At 38.8% G+C, this 23,293-nt stretch overlaps 1 protein-coding gene across 2 annotated transcripts in view; it reads right to left on the bottom strand.

Annotated features, from left to right (window-relative positions):
* Nucleotides 1–363: 363 nt before the first annotated feature.
* csrnp2 (cysteine-serine-rich nuclear protein 2) overlaps nucleotides 364–23,293 on the bottom strand; it is a 32,943-nt gene continuing 10,013 nt past the window's right edge. For both annotated transcript variants that reach the window (XM_017486579.3, XM_017486581.3), the window contains 4 exons: nucleotides 10,812–10,982; nucleotides 9,506–9,768; nucleotides 8,712–9,008; nucleotides 364–7,116 (listed from right to left, as the gene is read on the bottom strand). In XM_017486579.3, coding sequence (XP_017342068.1) covers nucleotides 6,229–7,116; nucleotides 8,712–9,008; nucleotides 9,506–9,768; nucleotides 10,812–10,968 — 1,605 coding nt within the window. In that variant the 5' untranslated portion in view covers nucleotides 10,969–10,982 and the 3' untranslated portion in view covers nucleotides 364–6,228. The remainder of the gene's footprint in view (nucleotides 7,117–8,711; nucleotides 9,009–9,505; nucleotides 9,769–10,811; nucleotides 10,983–23,293) is intronic.

The raw sequence follows: 23,293 nt of genomic DNA, 5'->3' as shown, positions 1-23,293 counted from the left end.
ACACTCCATATTGTTTTTTGGGAACAGTCCTGTGTGTGTGCATGTGGATTTCATATCACATGGATATTCTTTACATATATGTTTTTAACATCGTTTCTAACCACAATGACATTTCTCATCGGAATCCTGTCACCATAAACCTTTGACAGACATTTTGGACTTGATATTTTAAGTGGTTGTATGTGGATTTGTGGGTGTGGGAACATTACTAGCATTTGCACATTGTTGTTTTTTTTTTTTTTAAACATCTATAGTGTGTTGTGTGTGTGTGTGTGTGTGTGTGTGTGTGTGTGTGTGTGTGTGAGCAGTCCTATCGCCATTAACCTTTGACAGACATAATATTCTTGGGGTCTTATTAATTTCAACAGATGGAAGTTATATATGTGTGGGTGTGGGAACAGTACTATCACCATTAACCTTTGACCTACACCTGTTAACATATGTTATCAAACACTTAATTCATGACCTCTGACCTAGTTCTGTCAAAACCAATTAGTGATATGACACATACAAACCACCTCTCAGTCAAAATTATTGGTACAAACAAAATGTATGAAAGGGACTGTACTGAGAATAATGGATGAACAACAATTTTTAAATTCATTTTACTTTATTTGTCACATTTTCATATAAAATGGGCATTTTTCCTGTTCCTTAGGCAACAGTTAGTATTAGTGTCTTGCAGCTATTAACTCCAATCTCAATCAGTTTTTTTTATTTTATCAAGCATCTTTAGAACATGTCAGCAGACACACATGCTGTTGCTCTCTCTTTCACACTCACACACACACACACACACACACACACACACACACACACACACACACACACACACACACACACACACACAATTTTATTTAGTGCAGTGGTCCCAAAACTGAGCAAGTCAAAAAGAAAGGAAGCAAAAATAACATGAACATCAAGGGAACATAAAATGAAATCTTTCCACATCTCCAAACATAAGTGATGTCTCTTCTCTAAGCCATGTTTGAGACCACTGTTGTCGTTAATTTTACATCAAGATAACAGATAAAGGTGTGGGGGAAAACAACAACAAAAAAAAAACAACACATACCAAACTGACTCCACCTCCCCCCAGCCTCCCTCACGCCCCACTTCCCCATCCCCCAGTGCATTGTGGTTTGGTCTATAGCAGGTATATATACCTATACCACTTCACATCTTCAGTGTAATTCATCAATTTCAGGCCTAGGTGCATCACTTTCGCATAGTTGTGTGACACTTCAATGTGATAAAGATTGTACACACAATGAGTCTGAACATTGAATCAGTCACATGTACAAATATAAGATACACAGTAAAGTACAAAACACAACAAAAACACAGTACCTAGCAAATATACTTTCTCTTATGATTTGCAAAATGATTATTATTGCAGTTTTTGCCTAAAATGTTATGCTTGGCTCAATACAGTGTTGAGAAGCTGTTGTGAGATTTCTATATGATCACAAAAGGTCATGATATTCAGTCAAGTTACTCAACAGTGAGTACTGAGTAGTAAAATTAAATAAAGACTCACTATTATCCATGCATAGCAATGGATAATTGAAGCAGAATAAATAAACTGAGCAATTTGTACTATTAAACCTCCTGTGGATAAAAGATTGCAGCAATGCTTAAAATGTAGTATAGCTTTAAGAGCTATATGATTATCTCTGTCTGTGACCAGGAAATGTATTCTTTATACAGCATTCATACGAATATGTAAACTAACACAAAAGCACCTTTATGAACATGACAACACATCATACAAACATAAGGTTCAATACACATTCATACTGTGGTGCTTGAAAGTTTGTGAACCCTTTATAGTTTAGAATTTTCCATATATCTGCATAAATGACCTAAAACAACTGATTTTCACACAAGTCCTGAAAGTAAACAAAGAGAATCCAATTAAACAAATGAGACAAAAATATTATACTTACTCATTTATTTATTGAGGAAAATGATCCAATATTGAATATCTCTGAGTGGCAAAAGTATGTGAACCTCTAGGACTTGCAGTTATTTGAAGGTGAAATTAGAGTCAGGTGTTTCCAATCAGGTGTGAGTGAGTGCCCTGTTTTATATAAAGAACAGGGATCCATCAAAGTCTTCTCTTCATAACACACGTTTGTGGAAATGTATCAGGGCATGAACCAAGGAAATTTCTGTTTACCCTCAAAAAAAGGGTTGTTGATCCTCATCAGGCTGAAAAAAAGGTTACAAAACCATCTCTAAAGAGTTTGGATTCCACCGATCCACAGTCAGACAGATTGTGTACAAATTGAGGAAATTCAAGACCACTGATACCCTCCCGAGGAGTGGAGACCAACAAAGATCACTCCAAGAGCAAGACGTGTAATAGTCCACGAGGACACAAAGGAAACCAGGGTAACTCCTATGCAACTAAAGGCCTCTCTCACATTGGCTAATGTTACTGTTCATGAGTCCACCATCAGGACAACACTGAACAACAGTGGTGTGAATGGCAGGGATGCAAGGAGAAAGTCACTGCTCTCCAAATAGAACACTGCTGCCCTTCTGCAGTTTGCTAAAGTTCACACAGACAAGCAAGAAGTCTAATGGAAAAATGTTTTGTGGATGGATGAGACCAAAATAAAACTTTTTGGATTAAATGAGAAGTGTTATGTTTGGAGAAAGGAAAACACTGCATATTAGCAGAAGAACTGTATCCCACCTGTGAAACATGGTGGTTGAAGTGTCGTGGTTTGGACCTGTTTTGCTGCATCTGGGCCTGGACGACTTAAAGTAATTGATGGAACAATGAGTTCTGAAGTATACCAGTGAATTCTAAAGCAAAATGAAAGGACATCTGTCCATGAACTGAATCTCAAGAGAAAGTGGGTCAGCAAGACAACGACCCTAATCACACGAGTCATTCTAGCAAAGAACGGTTAAAGAAGAATAAATGTAATACTCTGGAATGTCCAAGTCAAAGTCCTGACCTTAATACAGTAGAAATGTTGTGGAAGAATATGAAGCAAACAGTTAATGTGAGGAAACCCACCAACATCCCAGAGTTGAAGCTGTTCTGTACTGAGGAACGGCTAAAACTCCTCCAAGCCGATGTGCAGGACTGATTAACAATTATCAGAAATGTTTACTGATGCACAAGGGGGGAGTCACCAGATACTGACAGCAAAACTTCGTATACTTTTGCCACTCATAGATATTGGATCATTTTCCTCAATAAATAAATGACCAAGTATAATATTTTTGTCTCATTTGTTTAACTGGGTTCTCTTTATCTGCTTTTAGGATTTGTGTGAAAATCTGATGATGTTTTAAGGCATATTTATGCATTAATACAGAAAATTCTAAAAGGTTCACAAACTTTCAAGCACCACTGTATGCATATGCAAAAACTATCACATACACACACTTATTTTCTGTCTGGTGTAACACCCATTCTTCTTCTCTGTATAGGGTACACAGAGACACATTTTTACACATAAATAATTTAACATCATAATCTAATCTGAAATACTTCTTATTTTATATTACCAGCGTGAATTGGGGCAACAAAAAAAAACTTGATACCGTATAAAATCTTTTTCTGAATGTCTCTTTTAAAAGCATAATACAAATAAAATTTAACTGAAATTGTAGAGGTTTCGCTGTCATTGTCAACAAATTCCAACAAGGCAAGGCATAAGAAATTAATATTCTTGTGATAAGAGTAAGAAAGTTTATTTTCTCAAATGTAAATCTCTTATCTGCTTAGAGCACTGCACAACACTGAGGAGACCTGCAGATTTACAGTATATTATTGGCACTTGGCCATCAGTAACAAATTTCAAGCCATGTTATAATCTTAAACCGATGAAACGTTTTGATCCAGTGCTACACCATATTTAGCCTGTTTCCCAGCCAATGGTTTCTAAGTCATAGCTTTTCCAAGTTTCCATACACACTAGTCATCCATAGGCTAGTCATCCTACATTTCTGTTTTTTTAGGATCAGAGGAGTAAACACAAGTGGCATATACAAAAAAAAAAAAAAAAAAAAAAAAAAAAAAAACCTTCATTAATCCACACAGACTTGGTGTGCAAATAAAATGTATGGAATCTCATTAACCAAAAAAGGTTTATGATTACCAATGATTGAAATCACAGTTGCCATTGCCCTCATGACTCTGGAAAGACTAAAAATTTGTGTTATTCTACGCTAAATCACTATGCTTGACACAATCATCACAGAGCTTAGAGATAATGTGAAGTGATGTCAAAGGCATCAACTTCTATGAAAAAGTTTGTTGGGTTCAAAAAAGTTTTGTGAAATATATATTTATAGCAGCCAAACTGTGAATTCACAGCCCTTTGCTATGAGTATTTACTATGATTCAAATCTGAAGCATTTAGACTTTATACACCCTAAAGACTTTCACAATATAATTACAAAGTCTTTGTTAGCCACCTCATCACCATCTCTGAGCTCCAGGATCTTGGTTCGATCCTGAGCTTGGGTTACTGCCTGTACAGTCACATGTTCTCTCAAAAACACGCATGCAGTTGGATTGGCTACTCTAAATTGTCCCAAGGTATGAATGAGTGTGTGAACGTGTTTGCACATATGGTGTTCTGCGATGCACCACCCAGAGTGCTCCCACTTCATGCCCAGTGTATAGCACTGTATTACCAGGATATAGCAATTATTGAAAGAAAGAGTGTTAACTACTTGAAAGAGGCAGTGCTCTCATCTGGAAGGACTATGTATCCCAACTTAATTTTATAATAAGATAAATGAAGTCTGTGAAACATGTTAGCTATAAGATACACTACAAATACATTAAATATGTTTTAGTTATATGTTAAAACAGTGGTATTACAGATCTTTCATACTTAATTTGTTTTCTATACACAAGTTTTAATAGTGGTAAAATGTAATCTGAGTTTCAGAACCTTCACTTTTAACTTCCAAGAATTTCACATTATTCTTTGCATCCAATAAACAGTTTCACAAAATAAAGATTCTTGAACAGCTAATTTGGCACCAGTTCATACATTTGCTCTAAGATCTGTGATTGGTTCCATCAAGAGCTTCTATCAAGCAAATACACTATATGGCCAAAGGTTTGTGGACACCAGTATGTGCTTATCACACCCATATGTGCTTTTTGAACATCCCATTCCAGATTTAGTCTCCCCTTTACTATTCTAGTAACCTCCACTCTTCTGGTAAGGCTTTCCACTTGACTTTGTAGTGTGGCTGTTGAGATTTGTCCATTCAGCCACAAGAGCATTGCATGAGGTCAGGCACTGATGCCAGGCAAGGAGGCCTGGGGTGCAGTCGTCATTGCAATTCATACCAAATGTGTTCAGTGAGGTTGATGTCAGAGCCCTGTGCAGGTCACTCGAGTTCTTCCACTCCAACCTTGCCAAACCATGTCTTCATGGACCTGGATTTGTCATAGGGCATGGTCATGCTGGAACATGTTGGGGCTAGGCCCCTTAGCTCCAGTGTAGGGAAATTGTAATACTACAACATACAAAGACATCCTAAACAACTGTGTGCTTCCAACTTTGTGGAAACAGTTTAGGGAAGGCCCACATATCGATGTGATGGTCAGGTGTACCCAAACGTTTAACCATATAATGTAATACCTGTGCAAAAAAATTGCACAATCATTTACCATGCTGCTTAACTTTAAGTCTTTAATGTGCATGATTCTCTCTTTTCCCTGTCACTTGCTCTTAGCAAACACTTTTACAGTACTTAAAAACCAAGTATTTCCAGAGTAATGTCTATTTATAAAGATGGTGGCTATCAGGGGCCCTTGTTCAGCTTCACTACTGAAATCCCATCAACACCCATGGAGCATTTCAAGCTACTGATTTATGGTTAATAGTCTGAATGGATCAGTGGGTCAATCCACCGAAAATTCAAGGCATCAGCAAAGCTGCAAGGACTTACCTGGGCCATCCTGTTTGCTCCAAGGCATAAAGGCCACAATTTCCACCAGTACAAGTCTTCCCTCTCTGCTTTATGTTTTTATTTTTAATGTTATATTATATATGAATAATTTGTTATTCTATTTTTTTTTTTCAATAAATTTTTTTAAAATCCTACATCAAATATAGTGCATGCTTATTTCTAAATACAAACCAATGTCAGTAACTGTTAAGATCTCTTAGTCTATGAGTTGGCTGTCTTGAACTTCACTACAAATCTTGTGCAAAATATCTGCAGCATTGCCAGGCTCTAAACTTCTGGAGGAAGCTTTATTGCCTCTTCTTCCAACAGTGGGCAAGTCTCTTGAAAATCTGTGCCACTTGGGCCATGTTCAGAGCTGGAGTGGTCCTCTTCAGCCTTTTTAATGCTCTCTGGAAATGAAGGAGGAGGTTTCTCAGAAGTAGAGCTCTCAGCCTGATCCTGCCTGCAGGTTTGGGATTTGTGACATTTGCTCCTTGCCTCTCCTTCTACTTGTTCACCTTGGGGCTCTTCACCTTTTCTGGGCTCCTCTTCTTGCTTGTCATGTGTCTTAAATGTGGCTGTCTCCACATGGTCTATCTGATAATAGAGGACAGAAGCTGTCTCATTCAGACTGTGAGCATCCTCCTGGTTCTCCTTGATGCATAGCAGGGTTGCTCCTCCTGGAAAAGTGTCATGAAAGAACATTTGGTCTACCTCAACCATACTCTCAACCTCCTTCTGGCTGCTCAGCTCCTCATGCAAAAGACACAGTTCCGGACTGGGACTCTGCACGTCCCCTCTGTGTGCCTCCTCCTCCTGCTCCCTTCTCCTTTCCTGCTCCTCGGCACTCTGCAGGTGGAGCACAGCTGTCTCGTTCTCATGCTCCAGGCTGTGGCAGTGCTCCTCTAGTAGCTCCTGCTCATTCAAGGGCCCCATCTTCATCTCTACTCCGGAGTCCAGGGAAGAGCGGGTACTTGAAGGACCAGGGTTCAGCTCAGTTTCTGTCCCACAATCTTCTCCAGATTTGGAGCCTAGCACGTGTCTCTTCTCCCGGTCTAGCTTCATAATTGTGTGTAGGAAGTGAGTGCGAACACGGACGGGGTTGAACTCAATCCGTCCTGCTACATTATGGCAGCCATCTCGAGAACAGCCACATGGGAAGGACATGCGGTCCACCTGTGATATAGAGAGATGGAAAAGAGAGAGGAAAAATGAGAGAGCATTGATCTGCCTTATTTTATTAAATAATCTAACTCTAACTGCTACAAAAACGTTCATATTAAAGTCCTGAAAAGGGATTAACATAGGAAGATCAGCCAATGCTGGCAACATTGAATCTATCTTATGTAATATAAAATATAAGATTAAACTCAGGACTAGCATCCACTTCACCTGGGATAGAGACATGGAGAAGAGAAAAGTGAAGGAACGTCATAGAAAGACCTGCCAACCCCAAAGAGAAATAATGTGTGGTATCAGGAAAAAACATAGTAAACTTTATATTAAAAAAAAAAAAAAAAAACTAAAACTAAACCCAACAGTACATTTTTATATATTCCTTTTTATCCACCCTATTTTCAGGATTCCGGTGGACTATTTTTGACGGTTTTTGGGTAAGATTTCTGGTTAGACACTTCCAGTTATTTCAGCTGACTAGTTTGTATTCATCGCAGCATCTGACACGGCCATTTAGTTATGGATTTGCAGAAAAACTGGTATTGTTTGTGCAGTTTTGGGTTGTCAAAATGTCGCAAATGAAACGTTTTCTGAGAGCAGGTGTGTTTTGACCATAAACTGTGCACTGGAGTTGAATGTGGATTTCAGATGCCATAGGATCTCCATCTGCCTCCTACAAATGAAGACACTTTCAGTTGGAATCTAAAGAAACCACCGAAACAACCATATGTTTGCACTGTTCACTTTGTGGAGAGAAGCCTTGTGGAGGAGTACCATATCCAATGAAGTTTTTGGGCTCTGATGCTCCAGTGAAACCATCTTGTCAAAAGGATATCAGCACATAAAGGTGTTATACTGCATGTGAACAAAGTTAAATGTTACTGAGATTAGCTAGTTGTTTGATAGCCCAGTGGTGTCCAATGTTCCTAAACAGCAACTGTTGCAGACAAAGGATACAATAATTTCATGACTTGTTTGTTCTCTGATATATCCATGAGACTGGCAAGCTAGTACGCTTAAATTAGCTAACTCTGCTCATAACAGTAGCTTGCACAATTTTTTTTTGCCCTTTTTTTTTTTTGCAGAAAAAAAGTTGGTTTTTTATTTAGGTAATAACCCATACGAATGGTTTCCGATGTTAAAATGTGGGAGTCCTACACAAAATACATAAAGGTTGGCAGGTCTGCTCAAAATATACAGTCTATTTGATTTGATTTATACAATGTCATAAGTGAAAAGGTGCCATAGACAGACTGTGAGCAATGCAATTTTGCCAATGAGCTGTTTTTGGTTCACTAAAGAACATTTCAGTTCATGATTTAATCTGTTTTTTTTTTTGTTGTTGTTGCCATATTAAGACTCATATGGCAGCTATTTTTAAGAAGAATGTAGGAATAACCTGGAAGGAGCATTTCAGGACAGGAACATTATGTTAAAGGACTGTTATAAAACTATTTGACTAATTTTTAACCACAGTGTCTTGCTTATTCATTAATGCAGAGCTAGTACATCAAATTATTTTTGGCAAGAGTACATTCCTTTCTTACACACAAGCTCTCACACAGACACACACACACACACACACTATCTCTGACCTGGCACTTGATGCCGGCTCTGCTGCAGCCACACTGGTGGGGGTCACAGTAGAAGCGACAGTTACAGCCACATTCTTCACGTGACAGCCGGATGGCACGCAGCTCCATCTTCTCTCGGGCATCAATGCGGGCGATACCCGAGGCACGCAACAATGCCCGTCGCCGCTTGGTAGGCAGTGGCTGTAGGAAGAAACAATCATCCACCTCGACACCCTCCACGTCCAGATCCTCATCAGACACATCATCCAGTGTCAGCAGGTCAGCTTGGGCACAATGCACTGTGCCGTTCCGCGTCAACTAGGAATTATTAAATGTTAAACTTCAAAACACTTATCTATTTTATTCTAACTTTTTATTTTTATAACTTTCCAAAGATCTCTTTCATGTTTGCCTTTTCAACCCCTTCTTCTTCCAAATGTGACAAAGATACAGTGTTTCAACACTTTTGGTGCTGCTACAGGGCACAGCAGTAGTGGCCAGGGACAATGACCACATTACCCTCATGTATTACAACACAATCTCCTTTCTGCCTAATTCACATTAGAATCAACTGGCTGCAGGAAGCAGCAGAACCATACACACATTTGATTAAATCGTGAAACTCAATACCCCAAAATTCACTTTTTTGTTTAAAAAAGATTACTCCATTTATCAAACCTTGCCTTACAACAAAATTTTGTAATATTTTTATTGTTACTTTCCTGAAAAACAGAAATCAATGCACTAAAGTGCTACATATGAAAAACATAAGATGAATCACAGCACATTTGTTTTAAAGAGTAGTAAGTCTGAACCTTCATCTTGCGAGCATTCAGCTTCTCTTGACGCAGGTGCTGGCGTAGAATGTGGCGGTGGCTGCTTTCCTGCTCTCGGGCAAACTCCCCCAGTGTGTACTGACGTATAGCACAGTGATGTCGTGCCATTCCCAGTGAGCTGCCACCTTGGCTAGGGACACTGGTGAAGCCTTGCCTTCTGGAGAAATAGTAAACTGTCACTGCGTCAAAACGCACCCGCTTATGGCCCAGAGAGGTTTTTTCCCTCCTAAGAATGGAGGTGGCTAAGAGGAGAAATTAGAAAGAACTGATTAAGAGTGGCTGTTTCCTGCATTAGGAAGACTATATTTACCATTTGTGATATATGGTTATTAGACCTGGTTATTAATAAAATATAAAAAGCATTAAAATACAAAAAGAATCACAAATTACATTGGTCATTGCATACGAGCAATTGCTATATACATAATTTACTTGCCTTTATTTGATAGTATACTTATGCTATCATAGCATACCTACCATTTTAATGCTAGGTTTTTCTAAAAGATTGTTGTGCTTTTTTGCATGGCTATAAAAATGTAAAAACTGTCTCACTAGGATAAGATGACAAATCTTGTATAGTTTTTTGTCAGAACGGCACTTCATAAAAATGAGGCGAAAAAGATAGTTTTCTTTATAAAGTATAAAACATTATGCATGATTCAAATTTCACACTGAACCAAAACAAAAACTAGACAATATAAACAAAAACTAAAGATATTTCCTCAAACAAAAATCACTGCAAAAATATAATCAATAATATCTCATTATACAGGCAAAGAAATAGTCATCCCCAAAATAAAAATCTATTTGTTTAAAATTTCCCTCATTCTCCAGGAGGTCTATTGTTGCCTTGTACTGGTTCCTTAGGCTATAAAGTACATAAATAACAAGAATAATAATAAAAAATACATATGCAGTTAAAATACTAACCTAGCTGAAAGGGTTGTTCCAGAAAGAAAAAGCCAGAAAAAGAGTCTCAGTGGAACTACAGTTGTAATCATGTGTTAAGGTCAGCTGAAGGTAAAATTAAACTTTTTGAACTTTGACATCATTGGCATGTTTTCAAAAAAAGAAGAAAAAGGACTGCATAAACATATCTTTGCACCCAGTGTTTCCAGGCTAGGCTCCGGATCCACCAAGTTGGATAATGCAGTTACTGAATGAGAATGACAGCTCCTGTATTTTTAAGCTCAAGATATCACGAATTGCATTTATTTATCCCATATATACATAAGAGGTGCCAATAATTCAGATGACTTGACCTATAATCTCATTCCACTCTTACGTGTGAGGGAGCTGCAGGGGGCATTGAGACTGTCACAGCTATCCACGCTGTCACTGCTCGAGACGTCATCATCTGATTCTTTGAGTGTTGAGCATGGTGAGCCACTGTCCACTTCCTCAAATCTGCGCTTTAGGCCAAGAGCTGATACCGTCTCCATGGAAACTTGATGTTCTGAGGACATGATGTACATGCTTAGCTCATACAACTAATTAACCCACAACAGACAAATAAAAGCAGCAGCAGTCAAATTAACTCTGCATGACTGTAGAAATTAATTAAACACATCCTCCTACTAAATATACATGACAATAATACTTTGTTTAAACTATGAAACCAAAATAAGATTAATAATCATCTGAAGGAGGATTATTTCCTTGCATTACCCCCAAAATATGTGCAATGTGTAAATCCTGATTCTTGTTTAAATTGGTGCATTCTGTCTTTTATATTGTTAGATATATAATTTGTCATTAGTAACATATCATTAGTACTCCCTCCTGGCATAGGGTTTTACATTGGAGTCCATATCTCATGAACCATAAGTCATGCAAGCAAAATCCACCCCTCAAAATGACTCTATGCATTCTCCCAAACAAAAAAGCCTCTAAGGCTGACATGTAGATTTTGAGCTAATTTCATTAATAGGCAAAACCTACTTTTAGAAACTAGTCCAAAAATTTTTTTTTGCTATGAATTCACAAAATTGGTTTCACTCAACAGAACCTAAATCTCAATAATCATCAAAAGCTCGTTGACAATTGTACACAATATGGCAGCCACACATCAATCACTTCTAAAGAGATGGAGCATAATTTACTCGGAGAGCTGGAACTCATGATTGATTGTATGGATTCACACACAACGTATATAAATATAAGTGTAAGCACTACAAAGTGCTTTACACTGTTTCACCCATTCACACACACACACACACACGCACACACGCACGCGCACGCACACGCGCACACGCGCGCACGCACACGCGCGCACGCACACGCGCGCACGCACACGCGCGCACACACACACGCGCACACACACACGCGCACACACACACACGCACACAAGGTGCTAGCCTGACATCGGGAGTAACTTGGGTTTCGCGTCCTCCCCAAGGACACTTCGGCATGTGGAGGCATGTGGAGCGGGGATCGAATCACCAACCCTATGATTAGTGGGCAACCAGCTCTACCACCTGAGCCACGGCCACCCCCTCTGTTTACTGAGTGTAATAAACAAACCTTTTAAATACTTTTCAAAGAGGGATGCAGAACATTCATAGTGCTGTAAGAGAAATTGTCTTATTTCATGCAGTAAGTTGTGTTCTATGCCTGTGCAAGGATGCATGCCTAAAAAGGTCATGTCATGCCATTTAGATTAGTACAGAATGTTTACCTGCTTACAGAGACACAAACATGTTTTTCTGTTAAGGGTTTGTCTGCACATTTGCCAAGACCCTGAAACAAAGCCTGTTTGAACTGCCTCAAACTGCTCCCTAACAGTACACAAAAGTGCCCTGCGCTTCGTATATACAGTACACTGCATATAGACAGAATGATGTCAGTATGTCCATGATATTGAATTGGGAAAGAAATGTTGAAATCTGGTACAGCATTGTCATAGTGAGGAGATCAATTAACATGTCACACAATGCAAACAGGAAGTATGGCATAATTGCACTGTATATCATGCAGCATGGGCCAAAATTCACATGTACATTCAGTCATGCAGCATAATATCATCCTAATATCATGCTAATACTCGCTGTTGTAACAAACACTGCCGCACCCTTGGTATTGACAGCCACTATATCTAAAATAAGACAGCCTGTCTGTATTGATAATGTGTCTGCTGTCAATGATCATTTTAATGTACAACATGGAACAAGACAAAACAAACAGGTAAACTTGTCACATAGTTAACAAAAGTATTAAAATATACAACTCATTCTCAAGTCTCAAAAGAAAACATTTACAGTTAGGAGTTTGGAACTGGAGATATTTATTTCACTTCATTATTTTCCATATTCTTATGAGGCAGCATTTTTGGCTACTTAGTGTTTAAAAAAACAAAAAAAAAAAACAATCATCTGCAAACCCCCTCAAAAAAATCTGAACATGTCTTATGTAAACCAAGTTGAATTCAATACCAATAGCATGATGGGGATACCTCCACCACCACCACCAAATACAGTCCTTTGCGTTACTAATTTTTATGCCTGAAATACCCTTAACACATGCTTCAAAAAGGACCGAATCTAATGAATAAATACTATTTCAGACTTCTGACCTTGCTGTCACCTAGTTCACAATGATAATTCCATATAAATACTACAAATATTCAACTAGTTCAATCTTGAGATATCATGCTAATCTCAGACAGATAGACACAAAGATGAACGGGCAGCAGAGTTGGTTGTAACACGTTACAAAGTAATTCAATTCAATTTTATTTGTATAGCGCTTTTCACAATTGACATTGTCACAAAGCAGCTTCACAGAAATATATAAATTTCCCATCTAAATTTTAAATTGATAAATTTGTCCCTAATGAGCAGAGGCGACGGCGGCAAGGAAAAACTCCCCGAGATGTTAAGAGGAAGAAACCTTGAGAGGAACCAGACTCAGAAGGGAACTCATCCTAATCTGGGTAACAACGTATAGTGTAATTATAAATACATCCCTTCTATAACTGTGTGCTACATGATAAAACAAAAGTGCAGCTGTGTAATCCGGAGATTCAACAGTCTCAACATGACGTCTATTCTACTTTTTCTGATCATGTCATACATTGACACATGCTACAATTACTGAAAGAACAATGAGTTTCACTTTATGGTGTATTTTTGCAGGTTTGCTAGGTTTTGAAAGTAAAGTAATGCTTTTTACATGCAGTAATCAGTAATGTAATCAGATTACAATTTTATAGTAGTAATTAGTAATCGGTAGCTGATTCTTTTTTTTGAGTAACTTACCCAACATTGATGGGCAGACAGATGGATAACCCCAAAACATAATACATCCACCATCTAGTGGCAGACACACATACACACAAAAATAAAAAATAGGTAAAAAAAAGACTAAATGTAAATAAATCCAGCATACAGCTACACAGCAAGACCTTAAACTATGGGCAGGAGGATGTAAAGAATATAGCACGTATGATGATGAGAGCAAAAAAACCCACCAGAGCGCTCATAAACAAACAAAAACAATTTGGAAACTCGATTTTCTTCACAATCACAAAGAAAATCACGAGTTGATAAATGACTCGTAAATTACCGGGCATGTGCCAAGCAGAGATGATTTGCAATTAGTGATGCCCACAAAACTCCATAAAAGGCATAGCTCACACACCTAAAATGACGAGGCAGAAATAGACTCTCAGATGTAGTGCATACAGCTACCATAAGTAAAGAATAATTTCTTCAAGAAGAAACTATTGAACTGTAAGAAACTAAGGATTTAAAGAAATAGGCTCCGCTACATTCATAGAGAATCACGCTATAGAATGTACTAAATGCCAGGAGAAAAAACATTCATGTCATTCTTAGAAACACTGCAAGACTTCCACGCAATGAGCAGGAAAGAAAACAGGGAGTGGATTTCCATCTATTTCGACCTGTATGACGAAGCACACATTACAGTCCCCACTATGCTGATTATGGAACTCTTTAACACATAGTCCCTCACAAATAAATCATGTCTTATCCAAGATCACATTTAGCAAATGAGTTTCGTTTATGTGCCTAACTGAAACTTGGCATCAGCAAGGGGTTTACTCTGCATTATATTAATCCTGTCCACCAGGCTATAAGAACACTGAGAAGGTTCACTGCACTGACTGTAGTGGTGGTCTATCCAACATTCAGAGAGCTGAGTAAGATCCATCTGCTCTGCCTAAATTGTCCTCATTTGAATGTCTTGCACTTAAAAGCAAACCCCCTATTCAGTTAACGTTACACCATATTTAACGTTCACAAAAACAAAATTCAAGTTTCTTCAAACTCAAGGTACATAAGGTACAACCTATCGAGTCATTCCAAAGAGCAGCTTGTACAGTTACTGGAATGCCTTGGCCTAAAGCAGCATGTTACTGTCCCTACACACACCAAGAGGGCATATGCTTGATTTAGTCATCAGTAACTCAGCTTCTATCAACAATCTCCAGGTGTACAATTTTGGTATCTCTGATCAAAGTGTTCTTCCTATGGATCTTCAATTTAAAATTCAATCTTCTAATTGGGCTGCACGATTATGGCCAAAATGATAATCCCGATTATTTATCACGATTATTCATTGATTTTAGGGACAACATATTTTTATTGCACTTTCACATTCAAATAAACAGACCTCTGCTTTCATTTACATGTTGTGCTACATTCCTGCTAATGTACAAATCTTTTCATCAAATTAGACTGATCCTTAAAGTGCATCATCTCGTAGAAGCAAAATAAAATTGTACCCAAAATATAGGATATGTAAAAATAAAAATACCATCACCCAAATGAAAATATGCATCAAATATAACAATATACAACCAAATGAAAACAGTTCAGGCGTATGCAGAAAAGGCATTAACAGTGTTTACAGGAGGAGAGACGCAGACAAATCACCCAGTAGAGTGGTTGACGTCATTTTGTACCGGAACCCGGAAGTTATCATCACACCGGTTCCCTCAACAAAAACCCAATAGGATTTTCACATAGACTTTTGGATTATTGCAAAAGATAATCTCTGTGATCAACAAAAGTTTACAATAATAACACGTTTTGTCTATCAAGATAATTTTCACAAATGAACACAACTGTTACGAAGTTTGAAGCTTAAATACAATCTCCAGAAATAAACAGCTAACCGTACGCTATAAACAAACATCACGGTCGCTCCACTTCAACGTCACCATCACCGAGCTTCCAACAACTTCTCCAAACTTGATTTAAAAACATTTTCCATAATATGGATTTAATCTGTGGATGAATCAGTTTATCTGCAAAGTTTTTCCTGTTCGGCATGATGACGTTTATTGTCCCCGACAATGTCTCATTTAGCAACTTTTTAGTGTCATGATTTACCCTTGCACAAGCGCTGGAGCACGCAGCACATTCTGAAACCCTAAGCGAAGCTTGCAGCACGAGAGCGCACGCTTCTGGGTTTTTTAGTGACATTGACTTTGTTTACTTTCTACATGTGCATTTGTTATGATTTCTGTTCTGTCTCTGCCCCTGCATCGTCATTGGTTGTTCCCTTATGTGTCATCATTAGTCTCAGCTATTTTGTGTTCACACTTGATTACGTTCGTCATTCAAACCCCTCGTGTCTCATTGTTCGATGCGAAGTATGCGTGAGTTTTCAGTGTACCAAGCGTTTGTTCATAGTTTCGATCTTGTTCTCTACCTCGTTGTTTGATTCTTGTTTAAGCTAGTTTATGCCCTTTTGCGTGTTTTGGACCATGCTATTGTCTCACATTTTGGATTTGTCTGCCTCTCTTCAATAAAGCTCTTATCTGCACTTGCATCCGTCCTAAACCCTCATTACATGACAGTTAGCAACTGCCTTTTTCAATACACGTAAAAGCTTAAGAAAAAATTATGAGTGGTTTTTTACTGGTGTATTTTGTGTCACAGAATAAAACATAAAAATATTTTGAGCTTGTGTTCACCACATACCTTATTTCAGGTTTTTAACCAAAATCCCATTCAAAAACCCATTGACTTTGGAATGGAACTGGAAGGGCTAAAATGCTAACTCGTTTCCGGGTTTTGGCATACAAAATTATGTCACCCCTGCGCCACTCTATAGTGACTGGCTGTAAGTTTAGGAACTGCTTGATTTGATACGCAGACCAAAAACAGCTTTTAAGGAAAAGCGCCTCATACTAATTTGTGAAGCACGGTGGTGGAAATGTTATAGTTTGGGGTTGCTGCACTTCCTCAGGGATTGGACAAATTGCATTCATTGATTCACCTATGAATTCTGCATCATATCAAAGAGTGCTTGAAGATAATGTGAGGTCATCTGTCCGAAAGTTGAAGTTGAACCGAAAGTGGACCTTTCAACAAGATAGTTATCCTAAGCGCACTAGCAAATCCAACAAAGAATGTCTCAAAAAGAAAAAAATAGAGGGTTATGGAATGTCCTAGTAAAATCCCATGGAAATGTTGGAGGGACTTGGAACAGGCAGTACATGCAAGAAAACCCTCGAAAATCTTGCAACTGAAAGAATATTGCATGGAAGAGTGGTCAAATTTCCAGCAAGCCTGGCGGACAATTATGCAAAACGCCCACAAGACATTATTCCTGCTAAAGAGGGCAATACAAGCTTCTGAGGCCAAGGGTGTATTTACATTTTCCAGAAGAACATCCCATCTATTGATATTTGTTGTAAAAATGACTGAAAAATCTAATATTAATTAATATGAACTTAATTAATAGGCACTGTTTCAAAGATGATCAAATGTTTGCTTTTCCAAACCTGTCAAAAAAGCCAACAGTTTCCATGGAGGGTGCTTAGTTTTTCACGACTGTAAATAGGGTGCCAGTACTTGTAAAGTTGATGTCACTAGAATACCCATAATGCAATTCTCCTCATTGAGCCAAGCGTTTTGATATTTCACATGTGAACAACCCCTGGCAAAAATTATGGAATAACCACACTTACAGGATGTTTACCCGGGTTTTTTTATTTTGTAGCAAATAAACATATCACAGATATGACACAAAACAATTTTTATTTAACAGCCAAACATTCTGGCTTCATGAAACAAATTAAGTTGTTTTAATTAATGGCATGTTTTTTTTCCAGTAGAGGAAAAAAATATGGAATCACTCAATGTTGAGGAAAAAATTATGGAATCATCAAAAAATAAATAAATAAATTAATTAACAATGAGTACTTTGTTGCCCTCCTCAGGCTTTTATAACGACCCGAGTTCTTTGAGGCATGGACTTCAATAATGAAAAACAATATTCTCCATCAAGTTGGTTCAACTTTCTGGAAGTGGTTGACAGATCAGCTTTGCAGGATGAAGCCTTGCATTGGACCAATTTTTTAAACTTCCACCATAAATTTTCAATCAGATTGAGATCTGGACTGTTTGCTGGCCATGTCATTGAGATGATATGCCTTTCTGAAAAGTTCTCAACACTCTTGCTCTGTGGCAAGATGCATTATCATCCTGAAAAATTACTTAATCACCACCAAACCTATTTTCCATCAATGGAATGAGAAAAGTATCCAAAATTTAGTAAAAGTATCCATGTGTACACTTGTGCATTGACTGTTAAGGTGTCTCCTGGTCCTTTACCCGACGTGCAACCACATTTCATAAATGAGTGGGGAAATTTGATTGATTTCTTCAGGCATTCATCTTTATATGTTTCATTAGAACGGCACCAGACAAAAGTTCCAGCATCATCTCCTTGGCCAATGCAGATTCGTGATTCACTGAATATCACTTTCATCCAATCAGCCACACTCCATGATTACTTCTCTTCAACCCACTGTAACCTTGTTTTCTTCTGTTTACCTGTTAATGCTGATATTCTTTTTATACGTAAATCCTATTTCATTCAGCCGATCTCTTACAGTCCTATCACAAACATTGACTCCTGTCTCGGCCAATTTGTTTTTCATTTGTTTTGTTGCGGATTTTCTATTTTCAAGGCATATTGCTTTGAGTTTTCCATCCTGACATTTTCCATCTTCCTTGGTATACCTGTATGTTTTCCTTTTAGAACCTTCCCATTTAGTTTATAATTGTACCAAAGTTTAGACACAGCTGACTGGGAACTGTGGAGTGGTCGCAGTGTTTGTAAATAACAGACGGTTTAATCAAGGACATGTTACTGTGAAGGAGCGTCACCGTTGCGCTAATGTTGAATTACTGGCTGTCGGTTTACATCTGTATTATCTGCCGAGGGAATTCACGGTTGCCATTATGTTTACTGTTTATATCCCACCGGCAGCCGACAGAGAAGCAGCGTGTGATGTCATACACTCTGCTATGACAAGACTCCAAACTCAGCATCTGAACTCTTTTGTTGTCATTTCTGGGAATTTTAATCATGTGTTACTCTCCACTACATTACCAAAGTTTCACCAGTTTGTCAAGTGGTACCAGAGAAATCAGAACACTGGATCTCCTCTATGCAAGTGTGCATACACGTCCTCTGCTCTGCCCCCACTGGGAAGGTCTAACCACAACCTTGGAGAAAGAGTTGAAGGCGAGACTGAGGGAGAACAAGAAGCCAACAGAAGGAAGCTGGAGAGTATGCTTCAGCAGAACAAAGCAAAGGAGGTTTGGGCAAAAGCTTCCAGGCAAGACCATAACCTGTGGGGGGCAACCTAGAAAGTGCCAACGAGCTGAATTTGTTCAATAAGTTCAGCACGATGCACTCTCACATTATCTCCTCCATTCCCTCACCACCACTCTTTCCTAACCCCCCCCCCCCAAATCAAGATCAAACATCCTTTCCCACCCAGTCATCCACACCAATTCTTCCCTGCTCATCTCACAACCATTCACCCCACCTCATCACACAGTCCTTCTTCAGAGGACTAACACCTCTATCCCCCCCCCCACATCTCTAACTCCCCACCACCTATCTGTCACTACCAGCCAGCTGAAGAGATAGTTGGAGAAGTGGAAACCTGCAGGGGCTGATGGAATCAATCCCAGAGCACTGAAGATCTGCACTAACCAGCTGTGTGGGATCTTCCAGCACAACTTCAGCATGAGCCTTCTACTAGAGAAGGTACAAGAGCTATGCCAGTGCTATGAACCATCCTGCCTGGTTCCAGTTCTGAAGAATACAACTTCTACCCTGAATGATTATAGATCAGTAGCCCTCACATCACATGTACGTCCTGGAGAAACTGATGCTGTTCTATCCAAGACCACAAGTCAGTTCTTTGCTGGACCCCCTGCAGTTTGCTTACCAGCCACAGGTACGCGTGGATGATGTGGTCATATATCTACTTCAAAGGGCCCACTCCGATTTGGTCTACAACACCACCACAATGACAATCACTGTCTTTGATTTCCTGAGTACATTTAACACCATCCAACATCTGATGAGAGATAAGATGAGAAGAATGCAGGTAGACATGTCCATGATCTCCTTGGTCACTGACTACCTATCGGACAGACCCCAGTTTGTGCGGTTGGGAGCCTGCCTGTCTGAGTGCCTGCTGAGCAGCACTGGAACACCACAGGGAACTGTGTTCTCCCCCCTCCTCTTCACCCTATACACCACAGACTTTCAGTACAGGTCAGATCTCCGCCATCTTCAGAAATTTTCTGATGACTCGGTGGTGGTCGGGTGCATAAGGGATGTACAGGAAGGAGTACAGTGACCTGGTCAACAACTTTGTTGAGAGGTGTGGGAAGGAATCATCTGCTCCTCAGTGTGGCCACGACCAAGTAGATGGTGGTGGACTACAGGAGGAAGAGGACCACAACTAACACCATTACCATCATAGATCAGGACAGTGAACAAGTTGACACCTACAGATACCTTGGTGTCCATCTTTACAACAAGCTGGAAGGTCAACTCAGAGGCTGCATACAAGAAAGGGATTAACATACTCTACTTTCTGAGGAAGCTCAGGTCCTTTAATGTTCGCAGCAGGATTTTAGAAATCTTCTACCAGTCTGTGGTAGCCAGTGCAGCCTTCTTTGCAGCAGTATGCTGGGGAGGCAGCATTACAGCTGGAGATGCAAAAAACCTCAACAAACTGATCAAGAAAGCTAGCTCGATCTTGAGGTGCTCTCTGGCTAGTTTCAAGGTGGTAGTGGAAAAGAGGACACGCAAAATAGAAAGGAGCAGTACAGGAGGTTGTTTATACCAACTGCGATAACACTGTACAACAGCTCATCACTGTGCTGGGACACTATTTGCACTAAGCCAGTCTTAGGATAAGCTCATTGGACAACTGTCAAACTACCACTATTGATATCTAGATGAATATGCTCCACCACTTTACTTCAATGTTTTTCACATGGTTTATAATGTCACACCCACAAAGCATGGCAAATGAGAGTTTAACAGGATTCACAAATGGTCAGAACACAAAATTGATTAGAGCATACATTTGAGACAAAATAATTGAAGCAAGAGTAGTTACCTGTGTTGAACTGGTTTATTTTTTCAGAAAATAAAAAATATATACTGGATGAGGAAGACATGGTACTGACTGACTTTCCCTACATCCCTATTGGCAAACATTGCACCCTGAATTTGTACATTTAATTTTCCTTGGATTTGAGAAAAAACATTCTAATGCCCTTTTGTAGTTGAATTTCCCATTCAAAAGCCCATTGATAGCAGGCAGCCAGGTGTTCTCCTTGCAACCCGTTGCGAAGATCTGATTTGACCTGAAAATGAAGGTAACCACAATTAGCCAAATAAATGAAAATAAAAGGTGCATTTGGAGCACACTATACTCTTATTTTAGTTAAGTAGAATATGCAGTTTATCATGAGGCAGAAATATATTATTTGTAGCTTTGTAGATTAAGCTAAACACTACACCTGCTTAGCATTTCTCATATTAGCATGTTATTCTTATAAAAATACAAATTGCATGAAACACATACAAACCATATATTGTCGTAATCGTACATTTAGTGGCTTCATGTTTCATCTGTAGAAATGTTTCTATCTGTTAGTCATGTACAAAGACAGAACATGGAACTGTATACAGGATCTTCGTCTTGCGGAAGGTAGGAGTTATGAACACACAATATGACTGACAGATCTATAGCAAAATCATCTGTCTGTGAATTTATCCCAGTATCGAGACAGAGGGAGCGCATTATACGATACTCCATGCGCAGGTTTAGTAGAAAAACCGCTAGTGTGTTTTGAGATATTACCTTTCATGCACTAGACGGTAGAGCACACAGTGCATAGTGTAATTGTACAGTACGTCATTTGGGACACAACTTTAGTATTTACTTTCAAAGCGTGTTTTTGAACAGAAATCGCGTCAATGAGTAAATCTCCCCTGTGCCACGAGCAGACCAACTAATCGATGAGTTTCTTTGACAACGATTTTCATAATATTAGCGATTTTCAATCGATTAGTTGTTGCAGCTCTAATCAGATCACACAATTTAACAATTAAGTGATGATTCTGTCTAAAGAAATGTGAAGTAAGCATGTGGCAATCGATCAATATTTCTCCAAATGCACACACTTTTGGAGGTTGTTTGGCAAAGCCCTATGATCACAAACAAATAAACAGATGCAATTGAATTTGTATGTCTCATTACTTAATTAAAAATATCAATAACTACCAGTTTGATTTTGCATGTTTGATGTGTATTCCTTAAAATATTTTAAAAATACTGTCACTGTAGCTGTTTTTTTAAACAGTGGTCATATATCAATGCTAGAGTCCTAAATCTTTCTAATGACTTACATTTTGTCAAGATTAAATACAATTGTCATGGTAATAGTGTGCAGTGAATGTAAACAATCAACAACCGTTGAGGTTAATGTTACTTACCTCAAACAATGTTGCATCCTCAAACTGCCTGGGTGTCTCTGCTCTGACGCAGCCAGGTATGTGTTAGTATGCACACATACAGCAGGGAGGAGGGGAGCGGAAAGGAGCATTTTGATTGACGGGGGGGGGGGGGGGGGGGGTCCGACTGACTTGGATTGAGAGATGCTTTGCTGAAGCAATCGCCCAAAAGAGATTTTGTGTTATTATGAGAAGTGTCAAAATATTTTCAGTTCATAATGAAATGGTTCATTATGTCCTATGTGGCAGGACAAGTTAAACTGTTTGGAGGAGTAGCAGCAAAAATGGCAGTTAAATGTAAGCATTTTTTAGCATGTAATTGTAACTTTGTTACTTTTGACCAACAGGTGACAGTGGTACAAAATTTGTTACATAGCCTCAGGTCTTGGCCTTGAAAATGTCTACCAAGTTTTGTGTCAGTGAGCAAAGTCATTGCTGAGATACATCATTTCCTGTTTGGCGGCTTCACTGTCAGATTTGTTAGCTCATTACAGGCAAACCTTTGGAGTAATCGAAATTCTTTGATAACTTCTGTGAGGCTTGTTAGAAGGAGTAGCGAAAACAGATTTTAACAAAATCTGGCAGCACTTGGCCCAAATTTGGTCAGAATGTTCCTTAGACCCTCCCCAATCAGTGTGCCAAATTGTTCTATGGGCTAGAAGAAGAGCAAGAACAACAAAAACAAGGTGTCTACACACCTTTGGTGCTTGGCCCCCAAATAATAAATATAGCCACAAATAATAAACAGACACATTCTCTTTGGGGTCTTAGCCAATTTCTCTCCTAGTGGCCGGTTCTTGACATAGAACAAAAAGAGACCATAGATGAACATACTTATCAAGTTTTGTAACAATACCTCAATGCTAGTTGTGTAAAATGCCTGCTGATTAGCTGAAGTTTTTGAAGTACTTCAGTGGCGATTAAATATTTAGTTACAGATATCAGATTGACTCA

Source organism: Ictalurus punctatus, chromosome 15 (assembly GCF_001660625.3).
Source record: "Ictalurus punctatus breed USDA103 chromosome 15, Coco_2.0, whole genome shotgun sequence".
Classification (NCBI taxonomy): domain Eukaryota; kingdom Metazoa; phylum Chordata; class Actinopteri; order Siluriformes; family Ictaluridae; genus Ictalurus; species Ictalurus punctatus.
The sequence above is the reverse complement of the archived record's forward strand: the minus strand, read 5'-3'. Positions and strand labels throughout refer to the sequence as shown.